We start from the raw sequence: 20,596 nt of genomic DNA, 5'->3' as shown, positions 1-20,596 counted from the left end.
TACTTTTTTTCTTTCGACCCATAATTTTTAGGCAACTACATATGAACGTGTTCTGCTTGATATTCGCTTCAAATTTCAACGATGTAAAATATACGTTTATAGGAGGGCAGCTCTATATATGTATATTGTATATATTTATCATAAAAAATATATTTATTACACAAAAATATATAAAATACATACCTCATTAATGCAAAATTCATTGTCAATTAACAATGTCTACAGTATATACAATATACACATAATAATACAGACTTAATAATTTGTTAAGAAATGTTTCTCAGTTTCACTGGATTTTACGAGTATCAGGAAAGCTGGTGTACCACCGCGAACTATAAACCTGAAAGATTAATTTTGATATTAAAAATAAGCCTCGGCTTATGCTTTATTTATAAAACATCTAGCCGATAAATGCTCACTGTTTATCTCGCAATATTTCGCCCAACGTGAGCTGGATGTCTACTTTGTGAACGGAACATTTGTTTTTTCCTTCAAAATATACATGTATATTTTCTACAGTATAACAATGTTTTATATCCCACTCGGGAGGTTCCTCGAACAGTTCGATTAATTGTTCGATTAATCTAGGAACGATTAAAAATATATATTAACAATATAATTATATGATATATTATATCGTATAGTTTAATAGAAAAAAACATACAATGTATCTTCGTGAAAATTTTGTATGAAGTCAGTTTGTTGAGTCTCTGGATATAAAATCATCACTGGCCACACAAGCTTGCCCTTCTCGTCAAAGTGCACTCTGCTTTGCGCTATTTGTGGTACTTGAGGCTCTAGATCTCTCAATTCAAGCTTTTGTTTATCATTTGTCAATTCTAAACTAATACCTTTCCGAGATATCGTTTCTAACAATTTCTCGTCCTCCTTGTCCAATTTTTTCTCTTCTCTTTCCTGCTTTCTCTTGTCTCGTTGTAAACGCCCCTTCGAGAGCAAAGTAACAAATAACATTAAGAATGGAAACTTGTGCTTTCATAACTTTACTTTTATATTAATATTTATCAATATGGCTTACTCTTGCGATTACAGCATCAGATTTTAATTTCAATATCGTTTTATCGGTTGGACTATGATCAAGGAACTGGTCACATAAGTCGATGCATCGGTCATAATCCTTAATGTGAAAACTACAAGTGGCAGCTCGACTCAAAGCCTTCGGATATCGCGGTTTAAACTTCAAGGCCAATTTACAGTCATTCAAGCATGATCTGTAATTTTTATTACATTAAACTGTAAGCTCTATCATTAGCATCGATCATGCAATATCAGAAGGCACGTCTACCTGTAATTTTGCAACATGAAATGAGATGCAGCTCTGTTATTATAAAGTTGAGCCATCAAATCGTCATCTTTGCATTTCGTTCTTATCCCTTCCGTGTAACTAAGAATAGCTAGGCGATACTTTTTATACTTATAATTGAAGTTTCCATCCTCCTTGTAATTACTTGCCAATTCTGTATTGAAAGTAATGCGCATGAATATTTTGCATGGCATGGAAGCAACGTGCGCTTTGCAGGACAAAGTATAGCAAGTAATCTGCATGTATCGAGGAAGAACGCACCTTCGGGAGTATTCTCATCCTCTCCGTACTTGAGCTGTTGCAGCCCTTCCATCAGGGGGGACAGTTCGTCGCCGGGTTCCGGCACCTTCTTCATGAAGAAGGGATGCTTCTCCATCTCCTCTTGCCACCTGTCCTCCGGCCATCCTTCCGCGTAACTCTTCTTCTCTAGGCCATTTATATACTCGTCCAGTTCGGCGTCCAATTTCGCGGCAAGCTCCAAACGCTCCTCCTCCGTCCAAGCTCTCCTCTTTTCACCGACTTCGTCCCCTGTTTGTTGCATATTTCCACCAAAAAAAATACCACAATGCCCGAATCTAAACACGAATGAATTTTTCGACAATCCGACTCGTCTGTGATGATTAATGACTAACAATTAGGCACGATATACGTCGTGGTTGATTTATAATATTGTTCGACGTGCAAAACATAACCTCAAAGTCTACCACCTGTCCACCGCACCGCGAACAGCACGTGAGGGGAAAATAGCAGACGATAATTTATTCCTGATTTTACCGACTGCGTCGGGATTTCATCTGCAGATGACGCTGCCTGTGCTTTACAAATGTTTTTTAAACACATCTTTTGACGTACGAATAAACGTGCTTTTACGCGCGTTTCTTTACAATTATGGAATAAAATTATAATCAATTTGCAGAAAAAGATGGAGGAAGATAATTACAGATAGATAAAAATAAATTGATAAACGTTACTGATGTAATTACAGAAATACATATAGGAGAAAGGAGGAAACGGCGCGGGGGGAGGGGGGGAGCGAGGGAAAAGAACTAAAAATAAGCAAATTATAAAATGTAGAACTCGGTATCAAAAAGAATAAACGTTCAACGCTGTATGTAATTAGCTTAATATCTAATTAATTAATTATGTCAAAACAATGTAATAAACTTGACACATTCATCGCATGTGAATTATGATTCACAATCGTGCAACCGCAGTTTCAGGTTAAGCCAATATGAGAAGATTGAGGCAGAATTGAAAATTCCGTGTGATATTGGAATCCACCGCGCGACATTCAACAAATATTATACGAAATTTTTGAAATGTTTTCCAAAATTTCAATTCGCGTTTAAACTAAACCATATATCTGATATATATGAATCTCTATAATATGCTTTCAAATCGATCCGCGAAGCACGGATTTGACATTGTTGACAATTAAACAGCTGGCATTTCGATAAAAGTTCCTGAAATTCTAACGAAACGATTCATTTCTCCCATCCCTCTGAAAGTTCTGTTTGAGATCGACGTTATTGGAATTGTTGTACGCGTGGTTTTAACGTTTACAAAAAACCAATACATTAACAATATATAAGAGTACTATTACTATTGTTGCATCACAACCATTGACGCTATTGTTGACGCTTGTAATTATACCGCCGTTAATTCAAACCGATCAATTCTAAACGCTCAATAATTCAGAGTATTTGATCTAAAGTGTATGGAGTAGGAGCTAGTTATACCAATATTGACCTAATCTATATTAACTCTTAAATATAAATTATAACATTTAAAATTCTCTTTATCCTTGTGTTGTCTTTTAATCTTCAATTATTGTAATATATATGTTGCAATTTGTTTATTATATTTATAATATTATCATTTTCGTACAAGAAACCATTAAATCTTATTGTAAAATTCAATAAATAAACCTGATAAAAATAACATATATGAATTTCATGGCCGTATATTGTGTAAATGATATTAATTAATGTGTTTTACTTTTTATTGCTCTAATAATGTTAGATTAATTTCGCTCTGTTCCTGATAAAGTAAGTAGCATATTGTCACAATTTTTATGGCATTATAAGTAAGCTTTCTTTTATTTGCTGATATTATTCACGTCATACGAGGACATATCTTTGAATAAGTAAGCAATCATTTTCAATTATCAAATTTCGTCATTACGCAGACAATATACTGATATATGTCTAGCTGGATTTTTCTTTGTCTACTTTTTAAATGAGAATGTTAATTCGGAATAAAGAGAATTGTGCTAATTCAAAGCCAGTCAATTATTAATTAAAGATACATAGCGTTAAAAATAAAAGTGGGAAAATACAATCTTCTAATAATTTTATTAACGCATATATTGATGATACAGTCGATAATAATCATTTTTATCGTGTTGATCTATATGGAGATAAATATGTTTATGGAAGTTGCCTAAAAACAAAAAATGTCTCAATCGCGTTGATCGTCCAGTAAAAGTCATGAATTAACGTCGAATAAAATAGATGGCTTAATATTACGACAGAGCCATCAATATTAATAATTGTTCGATAAATATACAATATTCATTTATTTTTACATATTGACTGTGAAAATAAAACATTGAAATTTGATGTATAACCGTAGTGGGATCATCTATACAAATGCGGAAAAGCTGGGATATGGAAAATTTGATCCCCTATGAACTGGAAAATGGAGGATAACAAAGGATAGACAGAATAAAGAGAGAGAAACGGACAGACAGAGGAACAGAACGAGAAAGAGAAAGAGAGAGAAGGAGAGGGAGGGAAGCAACTGTCTCATATACACACACACATTTAAATTTGAATAAATTTTATGTTGTAACGCGCGTCCTTTGTTGTCTTTAATTTCCGCCATGTTACATTTATGACAAAAATCTCACGAAAACAGATTTATGGGGGATTATAAAACGGACCGTGTCAATACAATGCGATCTCGATAATTCGATACTAATTAATATACGGAGATATATTATCGGATTATCGAGATATTGGGATTACGAGATTCGCAGCATGTGACCACGAATTTGAGGATCCATTATTTCAATATGCCAGCAAATTTATAAGAGACAAGCAGAGAGGGGAGTTTATTGTTAGAATATATAAAATACCGTAGAATCGCTTGGATGCCTTTATAATTACGGTCTCTACACGGTCAATTTAAAAATGACTCTTTTTTAGCAAAGATATTAAGAAACGCATCGTCGACACCTTCGATTTATACGGCAATAAATCTTTAGGGATTATCTACGAAACAAAAAGCATCTCCAAGGATCTTTTGTGACTCATCAGTTGTACGTCCGGTGTTATAAATTTCTTAATTAGCATGTCTTACTTCCTTTCCCTTACCGACGTGACTCAGCCTGTCAAATCGCTGTGATTATTCGCACCAAAATTGAGAAAAAACACTATTATTATAAATGAAAGTTATTGTAGGAAGAAGGCGCAGATTTTTTTAGATTAGAGGATAAAGAAAATAAAAAAGACAGACATAGCGATTTGTGAAACCGTTATCTGTGTCTATAGTAGTTAATAACCGCGTGTAAATATATATCAGTATCGAATCATCGAAATCATATTGCATTACACTATGAAACAGTAGATAAAGCTGAATAATATAAAGTTAAAGAAGCAAGATTCCTATTTATTTCGTTACTGTTAACATCCGACAAACAAAATTACGAGTAAAACCTAGCGTTAATCAGATTGTATCTTATTTCACGCTTTTGCAGATTCATTAGCGATAGGTGACGACTTTTTCTCAAGAGAGATAAAAGTTGGTCGAAACACAATTGGTCGACACACTGTAACGCTCGGGATACATTTTAAGATTCCTAGAATTTAAAGCGCTAAGCAAAACAGCACAAAAAAAAACAACAACAAAAAACAGCGAGGCGCTCGAAGCTGAGAAATTCGGAGAATCAGCAAAGTTGTCTCATTCCGGGAAATCGCCGAGCGTTCGTTGCAGCGCACAATAATAAAGGAACAGTATTCAGCAGATCTCTCCTACTATTTCTACTTAATAAAATGTAACACTTGTCAAATGCACGAGCTGTCAATTCGATTATCGTTACAAACGGGGTGCTTCTATCGACGACATTATGTTTCCGAAGGAACGGAATTTTATGCGAAAAAATACAGTAATGTTTCTGACGTTTCGCAGATAAGAAGTTCTATTTTACTCAGATGTAAGAAGTCCGAAAGATCGAAGCCGAGAAATCAAATATACGTTTTTAGTTTCATCCATTTGGAATATTAAACATGTACACTATATACGTCCTGCTCCCCTATATAATATCTGACTTTAAAGGCATGTAGGATAATGCTATTTTTCTTTACTTTTCAGTTCTTTTGTTTTCGGTTCTCTACTTTTCCGATTCTCTGCTTTCCGCCAATTTACTGCGGCTCAGGAAACCGTAAACACCTCGCAAAAACTAAAACGTACTTTCGTAGAAGAATAATATCACGTTAACACGATACATATCATGACGCTCGATTGTCACAAGATATTTCGGTATTTTGGGACATTGTGCGTAATTTGATTTGGAAACCTCTGCAACAGCGAAACTCTATAAGTGTATCTGCATAGAAAATTCGCTACGGAATATAGTACATCGCGTGGGTAGAACGCAACAGTAATATTACTCGCACGGTAGATTTCCTACAAATTAATTACATCGACGATTCTATATTACTGATTTTCAACAGATATCAATTATTTGACTAAATCCATTGTAAAATAGGCGCCAACGTGAAACACGAATAAAAAAATCAACATTGCGATCGTTATTATTCATACAATGGATTTTTTACAGATTAATACGCGGACGAGTCCACGTTACTCGTTTTCACAAACTTATCATTTGGACGAGTCCATTATACGCGCCAATTTGAAAGTATATCGAGGACGATATTTTTCGTGAATAGATTTTTACTTATCGCAATGCATTTTATTTACGCAATTCAACATCGTTAATCATCGCAGCTTGTTAGGTAGCGTGTTAGAAAGCGACCAATTTTTATCGCGAATGCTAATTGTCTGCAATATATTCGAGCTATTTTATTCGAATCTTATCGAAGCGTCGCGCGCGCCCGACCGCCATTGCATGACAGCTCGGGAGTGCGTCGACTCGGCAACACGAACCGCGATCGCTCCGCAAGTAATTCCGAATTTTACCCGTTAAACATACGCATAACGAGCGCAAATTTCCGTCGGGAGTGCCGATTAGGGTAACGGGCGGTCGCCGGAACGTGTCGGTTATCGCAGGTCTTCGCGATCAGGGTCGTTTTTGGTCGATCGTAATCGAGGCTGCGCCGAGATTCGGAACCGGTACAGTCTCGGTAAGTATAGAGAGAAAAATTCCGATGCGACGGGCACGCGAAAATGAGCTGAAAATATCGCTGCATTGTTAAATACTAAATGAGAATTGAAATTTAAACCAATATTTTGAGTTAAATAACATTTTGTTATTTTTAACTAGCATGTGTGTCGAAATTTATTATTTCAACACAAAACTGTATTGTTTTAACACCATTAGTTTAATTAAATTAATATTGTTTCAGTTAATGCCGCTGCATTGTTAAATATTAAAGGATGAAATTTAAATCAATATCTTGAGTTAAATAACATTTTGTTATTTGTAACTACCGCGTGTGCCGAAATTTATTATTTTAACACAATTAAAACAGTATTATTTTAACTTTATTGGTTTAGTTAAATTAACATTGTTTTAGTTAAATTAACGATACATTGAATGGGAACAATGGGCGACCAATAAGAGTGGTTAAAAATGATTCAAATTCAGTATAATTTGACACTACAAATTTAACCGTATAGCATACTTCTCATTAGACGCGTGACATGTCCAAAATTTAAATTAAAGCAGTTACATCGTACGCGTTCGATAAGAAATGTATTATTGTCCGTAATGCCGTATTCAGAGGCGATTTGTCGATAAGCAAAATCGTGTCCCCCCCATATCGCGATTTAGGGCGGCACGAAGTCGCGCATGAATGAAAGCGCAATAAAGATTTATCGGACGCTCCCCTTTTCGTAAAACAGTCATCATTCGGGGCAATCGTTCGGCAACGACACGCCGCGGCGCGGGCGCCGCGCGCCGGTCGCGAATCGCTGTCTATACGGAGCGCAATTCTCGAAATACAAACGGGCGAGAGAGCCGGCCGCGGCCGTCTCCCGCGCTTAATCCCGCCATAAAACCCCCTATATCGAAAGTTAGGAACACCGAAGGAGCGAAGCCGCAAAACGCGCGTCGATCCACCGCCGCTAGGGTGATAGTAGTGGTAGCAAGTAGCGGGGCGACGGGGTGGCGCGGCAGTAGGGGTTGGGGGGGGGAGTGAGGGTGGCGGTAGGTGACGCAGGGATGGAACGGCGAGACGAGCGGAGAGACGATCGTGCGTTTACGCGGCCGCTCGGCGGCGCTCGGTCGCCAGCCTCTTTGTACTCGGGTAGGGGCAAGATGGCGCTCGGTAAAAGCCGGCACGCCATTGGTCGATCGGGCTGCGCCGCCAGTCTCCCGAGAGCAGTCGCCACCACGACTTCGCAGCGGTAAGACGCGTCGTCGTCGCCTCCGGAGGAGAGGAGAGAAAGAGAGAGAATTAAAAGGGAGAAAGATAACAAAACACGCATTCTCCGCTCGTCGACGACGACGAGGGTAATGGCCACTGTGCGGCTCGCGGAGTGGTAGGTGGCCCGGTGGCGCGTCTCAACGTCTTCGCCGTCCCTCTCGCTCCGGCGGTTAAATCGCGCCCGCATCGACGCGCGCGCGGGTGCGAGTAAACGAACGAACGAACGAAAAGGAAAAGAGCCCGGATTCGGGATTCGCCCGTCGATCTCGCGCGAATCGTCATCGGTTGTGAATCGTCGCCCCGCGGTCGGTCGCGCGCGCGCGCGCTCACGCTCGCGCTCGCGCTGCTCGCGGCTATCCCCCGAGCGCTTCTGGTTTCCCGGTGAATAGTGCGTGCGGATCACAAGTGCCAGCGGCCAAGTGTTGTACGAGAGATCTATGTGTGCGGCCCGTTGTCGAGTGTGCGTTGTCGCGCTGCCGCCGCTGCCGGCGCTCGGATCCCTCGTCGGCCACGGACGGTGGATTTATCAGGCGCGGCGTCGTCTCCCCTAGACGCGTTTTCGGACCTTGCCACCCCCTCGACGCCCTCGCCCCCTCGCCCCCTTGCCACCGACGACGACGAGGACGACGACGAGGAGGACGGCGGGCTCATCGACTTGCGAGGCGATCGGTGAGTGAGTGCAAAATCAAATTTTCAACCGATCGCGTATACCCTGTGCGACCTGTGCGTTGCGCATATTGGCGTGCGTGGGCGCGTGTGTGCGTGCGACAGATGTGTGCACGCGCGACGCGACGCGGAAAGCAGGGTAGCCCGGCGAGTTCGACGTTACACCGTCCGCTGTAAATATGTCACTCGCGATAATCAAACTCGTACGCTGGTCCGTATCAAAACACGTCGCGAAATGTGCAGTTGGCCGTTTCCCTCTGGCGCTTTTTTTTTCACATGGGACGAGCGAGAGAGCTCGGTGCGCCTCCGGTCCGCTATGTATACCTGCAATTTTCGAACGTCGCGAATAATGGGAGCAAACGAAATTCGAATCCCCCACGCGCGAGCCATAGATCCGCCGTATTTACAGCGGCTCCAAAATTGAATTCGCCGAATTACAGCATCCGCGCGCGCGCGCATGTGTATGTATGTGTGTGTTGTGTGTGTGTGTGTGTGTCTTCTTGTGTGTGTACGTAACGCGGTGCGGTGGTCGCTCCTCTCGAGCGAAGAGGCTGTCCGTACGAGAGCCTCGATGTCCGAATATCTCGATAATCTCTCTCTCTTGGGAACCGCCGAGAGCCGATCTCTCTCTCTCTCTCTCTCGATCTCGCGCGGAGACCGGACATCACGCTCGCGAAATGCTTTTCGTGATGCTCCGGCGGTTTATGGTCCTACGTGTTATTTTGTTAAATCCGCGCACGGCCCCCGTCGCCGTCGCGTTCGGGCCGTTCCATAATCGTGAGAGCCCCCGCGTTGACATTCCGTAACGGCACGTCGATACGTCGTCGTTTCACCGTCAGCGACGGTTCACCGCCGAAATTCCATGCCGAAAAAATTGCGCGAGCTATCGCAACATCGCCGATATATCCGACACCGATTTGTGACCGAGAACAGGTTTCTTCCGGCTACGCTTTTTACACCTGTCCTTTTTTTCGTTCCATTCAAGTGACATGTTTACTACTGAATAGACATTAATTTCGTTTAGAGTAAAACGTTTAAAAAGGAATTAAGATAAACGCACGTATCCTTATTCCTCATATTCACAACTCTTAAAATTTATAATATTAAACTACTACGTATAATAATCATTAAGTATTTTTATTACATACTGATCTATCACTTTTATTATTTACTGCTACTTATAACTTGAACAATAACGCAAATATCGAGGATTTTGTCAACGTTGGTTTTTGTTCGAGATGTGTGAAAAAGGTAAAAGAGCGGATAATCATGAAGGATGGCATCGGTCGGAAGCGCGTGCTCCTTGCGCCGAAAAGCGCGTTTTCGCCTCCTTTCCGTCGGGAAAGGTCCATTTATTGTTATGTACTCCGCTGGCCGCGTAATGAGAGTATGCGCGTTGCGCGAAGCACGATCAATTTCGGAAGATCTGCCGCTGTGTTCCGTGGTACGTACGCCGCGAAAGATGTCGCGCCGCCCCTTCCTGTCGCGCTATCACGGTAGTTTATTATCCTTAAGTGCTGCTCCAGAGCACTCCTGCCTCTCCTTTCTACCTCGCTCTCCTTTCTGCAGCCCTCTCACTCTCTCTCTCTGCCTCTGCCTCTGCCTCTTTCTCTCTCCTCCGGCCCTCTTGCGCACCAATCTTACAAATCCCTCTTCTCTCGGACCGCGCGTCACACACTCGTCACGCTCGCGCGTGTCCGTACGCGTATTTATACTCGCGCGCACGCGTCCACGTGAATGACGGACGAGAGCACCGTCTCTAGTCTCTATATGGGAACCAGTTCCGATTTACGCGTGACGCACTTATTACCGTAAGATCCAGACCCTCATCCCGATAATATGCACCGGACGACGCGTTCCAACGAGCGACGACGAGTCGCGTACGCGCGGTGGTCGGTTGCCTGTCATCGTTCGTAACGTTGTTACACGCGATAACGTTTACAAGTCGGGACGCGTCGTCGTATAGGATGATCCGGGGAAGGACGAAAATGTTCCTTGCCAGTGGATTTTAAAACTTTACCTAAATAGTTTACGTCAAGCGTGATTCTAATAATTATTCAGGCAGGTATTATTTAACGTCAGAATGCGAATCTTACCTGGATTATCAAGAGACACGTCGTTACGAATAATTTCTCAATGTTTTCAATATTGATTCGATGTTCAACTTTACAGCATTAACGTCATAATCGACTTTCGGCGTTGAACGTTACGGTATTAATGGGAATAATGTGTCAGCAGTTTATTCAGTATAAAAGTAAACACACGGTATCCGTACGCGGTGTGCTCGCAAGGGCAGTGCTTTCATAGCTGTCAGATAATATCAGCGGCTACATTTCCGTATGATTTATATGCATTTAGTTCGGTGATTAATAAATAGTTATCTGAAATCTGCTGCTCGTTACCTGTTCACTCAACGTTAAAATCTCTCGACAACCACCGAGAATCAGATCTGTATATTAACGCGTGACACATTATTTTTACTCGGAGTTTAATCCATTGACAAAGTATTTCTGTCTTTCCGCGGATCATACGCACGCGATTTCATCCAGCGACATGGTGAAATCGTGCGGGCGGGACGATGGTACACAGGTGTATTTGCTAATGTGTCGTTGATGTCGGTCACCGTTAACGAGCTCGGTGTTTGCGAGGTGGACGAAACGCGAGACTCCCAAAAAGGAGACGCCGACAAAAATGTGGTGAAATATGTGAAAACCCATTTATCTCGAAATGTCATCGCCTCGAGATTTCATTGGTACAAAATAATGTAGGAGAGTAGAAAATTCCCGGAGGTCCTTAAAAGTCGCGTTAATCCGAAGACTGAAAGAAGCATGGTGAAGTACGTGAAAAAAGTAGGTATAGAAAAGTTATCTCGATATGCCATCGCTTTGAGATTTCATTAGTTGAAATATTCGGAACTGTGCATAGAAAATTCTGAGAAATCGTTAAAAGTTGGCAGAAAATGAAACGCTATTTCAAAAATTTATCTCAGCGCGAATTCATGTATTTCATTGCACGCAAATGCCTTAAATTTTTGCTTTTTAATTATAATTAATAAAGATTAAAGTAGATAGATTACATTACGTAAAATTATATATTCACCTATACACATATTTTAACATATTTCTGTTGCTTTTAATATGGAAAAATTCATATGCGAAAAATCATTTGCTCTAATGAAAAAATATGATCAGTATCTAATTTCTTCATTTAGTTAATTATAATTTTAATTTAATATTCTTGCTTTTATTCCAAATGTTAATAAAGAATATGTTATTTGAAAAAGTAAAAAGAAAGTATAATCTTTAAATCTCAGGAAAAGGATTAACAAATGATTAAATAAATGTTTAATATAAAATGAATAAAATAATTATTAACAAACAATTTTTGCGGACTATAATATTTGTATCTTTTTCTTTAATCGAAAAATTATATCTTTTTAATATTTTCCGTATTGTTAAAAGTATAACGAAGATATTTCAGATGGTCAAGTCAGGCAAAACCCTGCATATATTTGTTTCATATACATACATCTCTCAAATTCCGATTATTTTTCCATACATTTTTTAATAAAACCTCGCATATTCGGGGGAATGATATTTTTCAACAATATTTCGGTACAATGAAAATCCACTGTGCCGCATTTATATGTACCTATATTCAGGATTATGATTTTTGGGATTTTTACATTTTTACTGAACCGCACTCCCATCATTGAAATATTATTACGTTTTAATTAATCTCCATTTGACGCCGATTTTTCTGTCCTTAGCTTAAACAAACCAGATTATATTTAAAAAAAGTGTTCAATGCCAAAATAACTCGATACATGTTGTATCGAAAGGAAATAAAAGAGAGATTATGGTGAAATGAAATTCGAGCTCACGTTGGTTGGTAGTAGCGATAAATCAATCATTATAGTGATACATATGCATAAACACGGTTTAAAACATATCCCATTTCGACAATTCCGAAACAAACTTTAAAAGCAAATCGATCGCAACAACGAAACGGTTGTTGATCTTTGATTACATATTAACAACGTATGTGATACGCATCGAGCGTTTCGAAGCACGTTCAATAAAAAAACATAATATTTGCCCCGTTTGCGCGACGCAATAATCGAGCTTTTATTTACAATCGCGGCGGGACTCGGTACGCCGATATATGTATACATATATGGGAAAACTGAAAATGGAAACGTAGTTCAAATTGTCGAAACTGCCTGTAGTTTCATTGGCTTTTCGACGTGCCGATAATTTGCAGCGAAGTGACTAATTAATACATGAAACCAGCGTACGAACGTTTGCCATTCACGTGTAAACTACGGTCGATATACGACTTTTCCGACGATATAGAGATATTTTAAAAATTTGTAGCTTGCGTTATTCTATTTTTCGTGAGTTTAACTTTCGCATTCGCATTCGTTATTTACCGTGCATAAAGTCCCCGTATAAACAATTGAGAATGAAGAGATGCGCGCGCGTGTCGGTAAATATAATACTGTATTTTATTTTATTCAAATAGGACAACTTTGATAAAAATTCAGTTTGAGGTTATCCATCTGGTTGTTATTTTTAATCGTACATTGGATCTCTGCTGTACTCCAACACCATTTAACCGGTCGTTCATCTGAATATTGTTTAATCGAACGTTCGCTTGTTTGAACAACGTCGTTTAGCAAAAAAAGAGTCAATATTTTGCATATGCCGGTTTGCGTGCTCATATTTTTCTCTTCTTCAATCGTCATCTTTCATTCCACTGGACGTGCTTCGGCGAAGAATTAAATAATTGAATTTTATTAGCTTTATTTTTATTTTATTATTAATAACACATAACAGACATAATTTTTTCATATTAAAGTGTATTGTGCAAGAATTTTAATTATAAAGAGATCAGTTATCTTAGCAATTTTTCATATCACACGTTTTTGATAAAGCAGCCGGAATAACAAAACCGAGAATGGAACAAAACGTTGACAGCAAAAAAGCGTAAATTTCTGTATATCTTTCAGTGCTTAAAATGGCCGTGTCAGTTTAATAGATGTGTTTCTCATTTAATTTGCACAATCGAGATTTTCCTGCATTTTGCGAAACGCAATAAAAAGTGTTTCGTCCCCCGACTATAGGGCTAAATTACGCGCGGTAAACGGGAAATGCAATTATGTGTGACAAATTGGCAACTGTATCGGAATAAATATTTGCTTCTTGACAAATATCGGCGCAATCAGTTTGTTTCGCGCACTTTCCAAAGCCCTTTGAGAGTACTGCTGAGATTAAAATTAAATCCATCGGGCGCAAGGGCGTGTTCTTCTCGCGCTCGATCGATTTTATTTTGCCCGAAAATGTACCGACGAGAACGAGTCGTGGTCGTCCTCTTTCCGTATTCCGGAGTGACGCAAGGAGTATCGCGAAATAATGTATCACGCAGGTAACAGGTGTTCCTGCATTTTCTGTTCGTTTTGCAAAGAAAAACACGTGCTTCGCTTAACCAGTACCCACACACGACGGACACGGCCAACCGCGCGTACACAACCTCACGAAGCGCAATATACCCGTTCTTGTCGCCGTACCGCCAGTGTATTTTGCCTATAAACAATTTTCTTAATATAGCTAACAGTACCATCATGCCGCTGAGATGAGATATAATTCATTGCAGAGACCCGAGAGAGAAAAACAGTTTCGCGCGGAATAAATGCTCTTTAAACGCAATTGCACCGCGGTGTCCGCGCGCAATCGCATTAATTTCTATGAAGTCGCCAGCTCGTCGGAATAGGGAGTATACGATTATTTTACGCGCCAGATTGCCTTTCTTATTTGCCCTCGTCTAACGCAAATCCGAGGCTCTTTAAAGTTAACAGACGCGAAATTCAGGTGGAAGAGAAGAAACGATTGAATGACGTAAAGAAGTTGCAAAACATCGTGCTTCATCTCATTTCGAGGTGATGTTAGTAAAAATTTAAAGCTGAACATATGCAGCGACATTTAATATCGAACATTCAAAAAATTGTTCGAAAATGCGGTGTTCAGTGATGCAATTAACGGTAACGCTTTATGACTCGTTATGTCGATCTGTATCCTGTCAACATCGAAATTTCGATAAATTCGATTTCGAATAACGGAAATAACGCGTTCGCGGTCGAGATGCAACTCCGATAATTCCGAATACAATAATTCATTTTTACGGCCTCGTGCTGCATCGCGTTTCTCGTTTGCAACGAACCGGGTCGACGCTATTCCTCCTGCCGACAATTTTTCTATCTCGAGATTCGTATCTCGCGGAATATCATAATACGAGAAATAATGCGCGCATACCGCACACTGTTGACTTTGCCGTTTAAACTCTGCGAGACCGAATACGCGGCAAATATTGTGCACATACCGATAAGCGGTCAACGAAGAGTTTCCGTACATAATCCATCTAATTTATCCGAATGCAGCTGTTATTTTGGTTGTGAAATATCAACGAATTCCCGAAATATTCGGCACGAGATAGCTTCTATTTATGATTAACATTATGATTTAAATTATGTTGAAATTCTAAATACAAACAAAAACCGTTTAACATTCTCCAATGAAAAGTATAAAGAGATTAGGACAGAATTCACAAATGTAACGATAGTTTTATAAATTTAATTTTTTTATCTTGATATATTTTCTTGAATACTTCAATTATAAAATCAGCAATAATGACATAATTATATAATTATATATATTATAATAAGTCTAAAGGTGAGATAAATAGGTACCTATAATTAAACTAATTTTAAGACTTTAAAAAACATTTTACCTTTAAAGGAATTCTTAATCTGTGAGAAACAGATATAGTTACGGATTAGTTAGCTAACATTTGTAAAATTATGCTGTTTATGAGAATGGTGCAATCGACGCAATTATTATGCGTAATCACTTGGTACGGTAAATGAGCTTGTTCGTCACCCGTGATTACTCGGTGAAAAAGATAATTGTAACATCATTGATTGCTGATTAATGTTGTTTGAGTGAATATTAGAGACGTGAATCTATGTATACCAACAATTATATAGAGTACTTTTGCCAAACATTATAAAACATCTATTTTGTTTTGTACGTTAAATTTTCAAGTTATTTATACAGGAAAAATTAACGACGAAAAATATAAATTAACATAAAATTTACATGTAGTTAGCGCACGATCACTTTAACAATGCCCAAGACATTTTGTATAGTGTTGAACATCAGGGGATGGAAAGTTTGTACCTGTTTTTAAAAGGACATTATACGTTACATTGGCGACGTACGTTAGATAAAAATATTTTATATACAGTTTGCTTCCTGTGACGAGCGTAGGAAATTACCGTGTTATTTTGAATAGAAAATATCTTATTAAGGAAAATCCATTCCAAATTGGTTATAGAATTCATAAAGATTGGGATAGATTTGGGATGGACTTGAGATATATACACTGTAGGCGTTACTTTATTTCCATGGTAAAATAATTGAACGATTAATAGGCGGTAAAATTAGGGTTAACACCACTCTAAGATATTGGGAGTATGGAAGGGAAACCTATCATGCTTCGAGTAGTTAATCATTCTTGGCAGGCAAATCGTTTCTCAAGTATGCGCGAGTGAACTAATATTTCTAGAGCAAATTGGTTATGAAAACAACAATTAATTAGTGGCCGTCGATGGGAACACATTAATGTAACTTTGAAACTTCGTACAGAGTGTATATAAACTGCGAGTACAATCTTTAAGACTCAACTGAGCTTATTGAACGGAACAAAGAAGTTCCAAGTTCCAAACAATACGTGGCTTCAGAAATATCCTGTTTTTAAGTTAAAAATATAAATTCTCACGATACTTTATAACTTTTTGATTCTCTATACAGTCTATACGATCTGCTGTAGGATGTAGTTACGTAAAGAATTGCCGACTTACAAATTGAAAAGCTGAATATTTTCAGTAATTACTAGTTTCCGGACATATGCTTATTAAGACTTGCTTGTTCCTTCCAATGACCTCCATTAATCTCTCAAGTTTGCACCTGTAGTTTATTTACACTCTATATAATATCCTGCGCATACGAGGCGGACTCTCTCGTTGGCGGAGAGTGCAGCGCGAAAGCGGCAACGGGAAGAGGAGAAGAAAGAACGGCTTCTCTGTGTCCGGTGGATTCGTTACTTCTGCACGTAGGAGCGGCCCGCCGTGCGTAAAGCGGCGTAACGTTTAACTTCTTGAAACCTGACGATGTTTAATGAGACGTCAAGAATTTGATGCGAGTTTCGAAGGCAGTCGCATAAGCACACGGCGGTCTTATAAAGACGGCCTTTATATTTGAGGCGCTCGGAAATTCAGTGAGCATGTGGCAACGCCGAGGATCAGTCTTTCTCTCGCGCTCCCCTTCGATTTCTCGGTTGTATCTTTCTCCACCGACACCACACACATACACCGGCGGCCACACGTATCCACCCATCGTTCCCGTAGCGAAGTTTCTTCCTCTTCTTCTACCTTTACCACGCTACCACCTTGCACCCCATCCACCCGACGTGCTCTTTTATTTTATTATTCGACCCGACCTCGGCGAGTTAGGCTGGTTGCCTCGGCGTATATACCGGGAGAGACCTCTCTTCTTCTCCCTCTCTCTCTTCCTCTCTTTCTCTTCCCTCTTCTCCTTTCTCTCATCTCCTCCGCGACCGCCGCTCGCTTCTCGACTAACGGAGAAACTGGAATCTCGGCGTCGAATACGAGGATCTTCTGCTGCTCCTGCCGCTGTTGCTGCTGCTGTTGCTCGCTGTGCTCCTTACCTCTTCTCTTCTGCCTTCGCCACCTTCTCCTCGAAGCTCGTTTACAATTAGTTTGTCTTGGTTTCGGTACGTCTCGTAGTCGAGAGGATCCCTCTTGTGTCATTTTATTATTCGTTTTACGCTATCGACACGTCTCCGTCGCGTCGACGAGGTCGCGCATATTAAAATCATGCACGGAATTCCAGAAGAAATAGGAATCGCGGAATCTAACTCGAATCTACACGATTCGCTTTCCTGATCATTCCCGATGAAGTGTCGAACGGAGAATTGGTGTTTCCAGAAAAATTATCACACATTGAATCGTTGTTTGTCAAAGAATGAAAGGCTAATCTCATTTGGAAGCTTTAACGCATATTAAAATCATACAATAAAATCCGTGAAGAAGAGTGTGTAACATAAACCAATTTTATATGATTGCCTCTTAATGATAATCCCAAAAACGAAGCATCAAAATGTAAATCAAGTTAGCGTGTTGTTTGTTAAACGATGAAAAGATAAGAACGTAAGAGGCTTTTACGCATATTAGAATAATGCATAGTTAGTTGGAAATCCCGTGAGAATTACATGTACAGCTTATATATAAGACGAATTTACACGGTTCACTTTTGAGCATTATCCCGCATATATCATCAAGAAATGGATTAGGTAAACAGATATTCACCGAAAATGTTCAACTGAAAGAAGTAAAATCGTTATCTGCATCCAATTTGGCCGATAGCGTATGAGAATCTGTAACAGCGCCAAAAATTTGGTGAATTATTCGGCGCTTGGCGCCGTTAAAGCTTCTCGTACATTTGCTGTAATACGCGAAATGAATCACCTAAAGTGAATCATAAAAGTGAATCATGTGTAAATGTTATCTCAAAAAGTATATTAGAGGATAACGGACATAGTGCAATATTGTTGATGCGGTATAACAACGTGTTATACAATTAAAACTAAAATTTTTATTAATCGATATCTCGTATATGAAGTGATAAAATTCTATGAAGAGTAGGTTACCTTTGTTATCAAATATTAGGAAATTAATTGCATTATGTGCACATATATTAGCACCATCGTTAGCCGGGCCGAATTAAAGGAGGAGAGTATTCAAACGGCTGAGAGACGTGCATTCTTTAGTTCGAGCTTTTTTTCAAAAGCCTTGAATGCCCCCGAGGAAGCGACACAGGAATGCATTGTGGGTGGTTCAATCCTTCGATGTTACTGTAAACAAAAACTCGTTCGTCCAATGTGCTCGCTCTCGACAATTCGGGATGGTCACCATGAGTTGAACCGTGTTAAATTCCGGCTTTAACCGCGCCAGGATTTTTCATAACGCGATTTCCTTTCTCTCTTGTCTTCTTCGTCTCACGCTTCTTCGACCGCGCCCTTCGAGCTGCAACGAGCTCGAATCGTCCGTGCAGATCCTGTGCAAGGTGCATCGCGCGTAGCGACGGGCTTGATCCAATTGAACCGTTGCGAACCACCGTGGAGAGCTATCCAGAAATGGTTGGAATCGACGTGACGGCTGAACTCTTTCCTCTTCCCCCCTTTCTCTCTCTCTCTCTTTCCCTTTCTCTCTCGCTGATTTTATTTCCTTCCATGCGAAAAGATAGCGAATACTAACTTTACATAATAACACGGAAGTGGCGTCAGACCGAGACGGGAGTACTCGTCTCATTATTTGCTGTTACTTTTTCTCTTTTCGGTGATTCGAACTTGCCAGTTTTAGAAACGACTTACGTTACGCTAGTTAAAGGAATTCAACGATGTCGCTGAGATCACTTATATTTCTATCAAATTTTTTATTAAGTCTATATCTTGACGGCAATTATATCATCAGTAAAGATTGGAATTTATTTCAGAAAATATGTATTGCTGCATATCTTTTATATTATTGCGTTCTACGGAACTCGTAAAACTACCAAATGATGCAATTAGAGAATCCGGTATTTATAATTGCAAAGTGGAAAGTAAGAGGCTGCGTCTTCGCCATGTTTTCAAAAATTTATTATTTATAATCTCTCGAATGACCATGGAAATGCATTCTGTAATCTTTTTTTATATAATATGACATTTGTTATATGATGTGTGAAATGCGCAGTTTCTTTTATTGTCGTTGAAAATTTATCTTTGATACGTGTCTTACGACTTTCCACTTGATAATCCTGTACAAACTTCATGCGATTTGTCAGGAATTAAAGATATAGAATGTACGTGCAAGACGTATCGTATAACTACCGAGCTTGATCTAATTCCCGACTCGTAACGTTCGATCAGCATTAAATGCGCTTGTTCGGCGTTTTCAACGCACGCATGAGTAACCGACGATTCGACACGATCGTAAACTTTCGTCGTCTTCGTAAGTATTTAATACCGTTAACATGACTCGTACACACAGAACGAATGGACAGATCTTTTACTACTATTAACCCTTTAGATGGAAACGCCGTACACGTGTTCACGTAGACCTAGGATCAAGACCTTCACAATAAAGACAAGTGAAATTTTAAGGGGCGTTCAATTAAGCCTCCTCGCTGCTAATTTACGACATCGTTATTTCATGCTGATTTACATGGAAGTAATGAATCTGGGTAATATATGTCGTAAATGCAACGCGTTTCTGTCTTGTCAATAATTTTGAAGATGCAGTTTAACGTGACGTAAAGGGTTAAATGCGTAAATTCCTCTTCTTATCTGTATGATCTGAGTTTCTTCACGTTTAAGTTTTACGACATGGGAAAACTGGTGATAGGGGGAATCTTTTATCGCCTGAAATATAAATACAGGTATATGTTTGAGAGAAAATATGTATAAATACTACTATATTTTTAGGAATATAATTGCAGATACAGAGATTCGAAAAAAGAAATATATATTTAAGAAATGCTCATATTACTCATAATTTTAAGTTTAATGGTAAATTCTCTGAATGGCAATTCGTAGTTTTAAGTTTCATGGCAATCTTCTCACATCAGTGTAACCGAGTGTTTTATTTTATATTTACAATTACAGTCGATTTAACGAAAATGTCGAGAAAGATCATCATTTGTTGCAATTTCCGATTCTTAATATTACATACTTTTACAAGTAAAACCTTAAAATTCTATTACACAGTAAATTTTATTTGAAATTAGCTAAAGAATGTGACTTTGTTATCTATTTGGCTCTCTGAAGTTTAATTCGCCAAAAGCCTTTCGCCCAAGAAAAGTCAAAGTTGCTCGGGGAA

General features: G+C 39.3%; 2 protein-coding genes across 5 annotated transcripts in view; one reads left to right on the top strand and one right to left on the bottom strand.

The window, feature by feature from the left end:
• Positions 1-134: 134 nt before the first annotated feature.
• Positions 135-2,059, bottom strand: Dpit47 (DNA polymerase interacting tpr containing protein of 47kD). The gene is made up of 6 exons (XM_071700619.1): positions 1,583-2,059; positions 1,304-1,475; positions 1,037-1,229; positions 665-945; positions 420-584; positions 135-340 (listed from the first exon to the last, which is right to left on the bottom strand). Exons 1-6 carry the CDS (start codon positions 1,860-1,862, stop codon positions 256-258), a joined length of 1,176 nt encoding a protein of 391 aa, XP_071556720.1. The 5' UTR covers positions 1,863-2,059; the 3' UTR covers positions 135-255.
• Positions 2,060-7,892: 5,833 nt separating this feature from the next.
• LOC139769436 (uncharacterized) overlaps positions 7,893-20,596 on the top strand; it is a 126,252-nt gene continuing 113,548 nt past the window's right edge. For 3 of the 4 annotated variants that reach the window (XM_071700518.1, XM_071700488.1, XM_071700509.1), the window contains exon 1: positions 7,893-8,604. The gene's annotated coding sequence lies outside the window, so the exon portion shown is untranslated. Of the gene's footprint in view, positions 8,609-20,596 lie in introns of all 4 variants that reach the window. The other variant, XM_071700499.1, reaches the window with a different exon arrangement.

This window comes from Temnothorax nylanderi, unplaced genomic scaffold (assembly GCF_030848795.1).
Source record: "Temnothorax nylanderi isolate EJ_2023f unplaced genomic scaffold, tnyl_v1.0 TNYL_tig0002_pilon, whole genome shotgun sequence".
NCBI lineage: Eukaryota > Metazoa > Arthropoda > Insecta > Hymenoptera > Formicidae > Temnothorax > Temnothorax nylanderi.
This window is presented reverse-complemented; position numbering and strand designations above follow the sequence as displayed.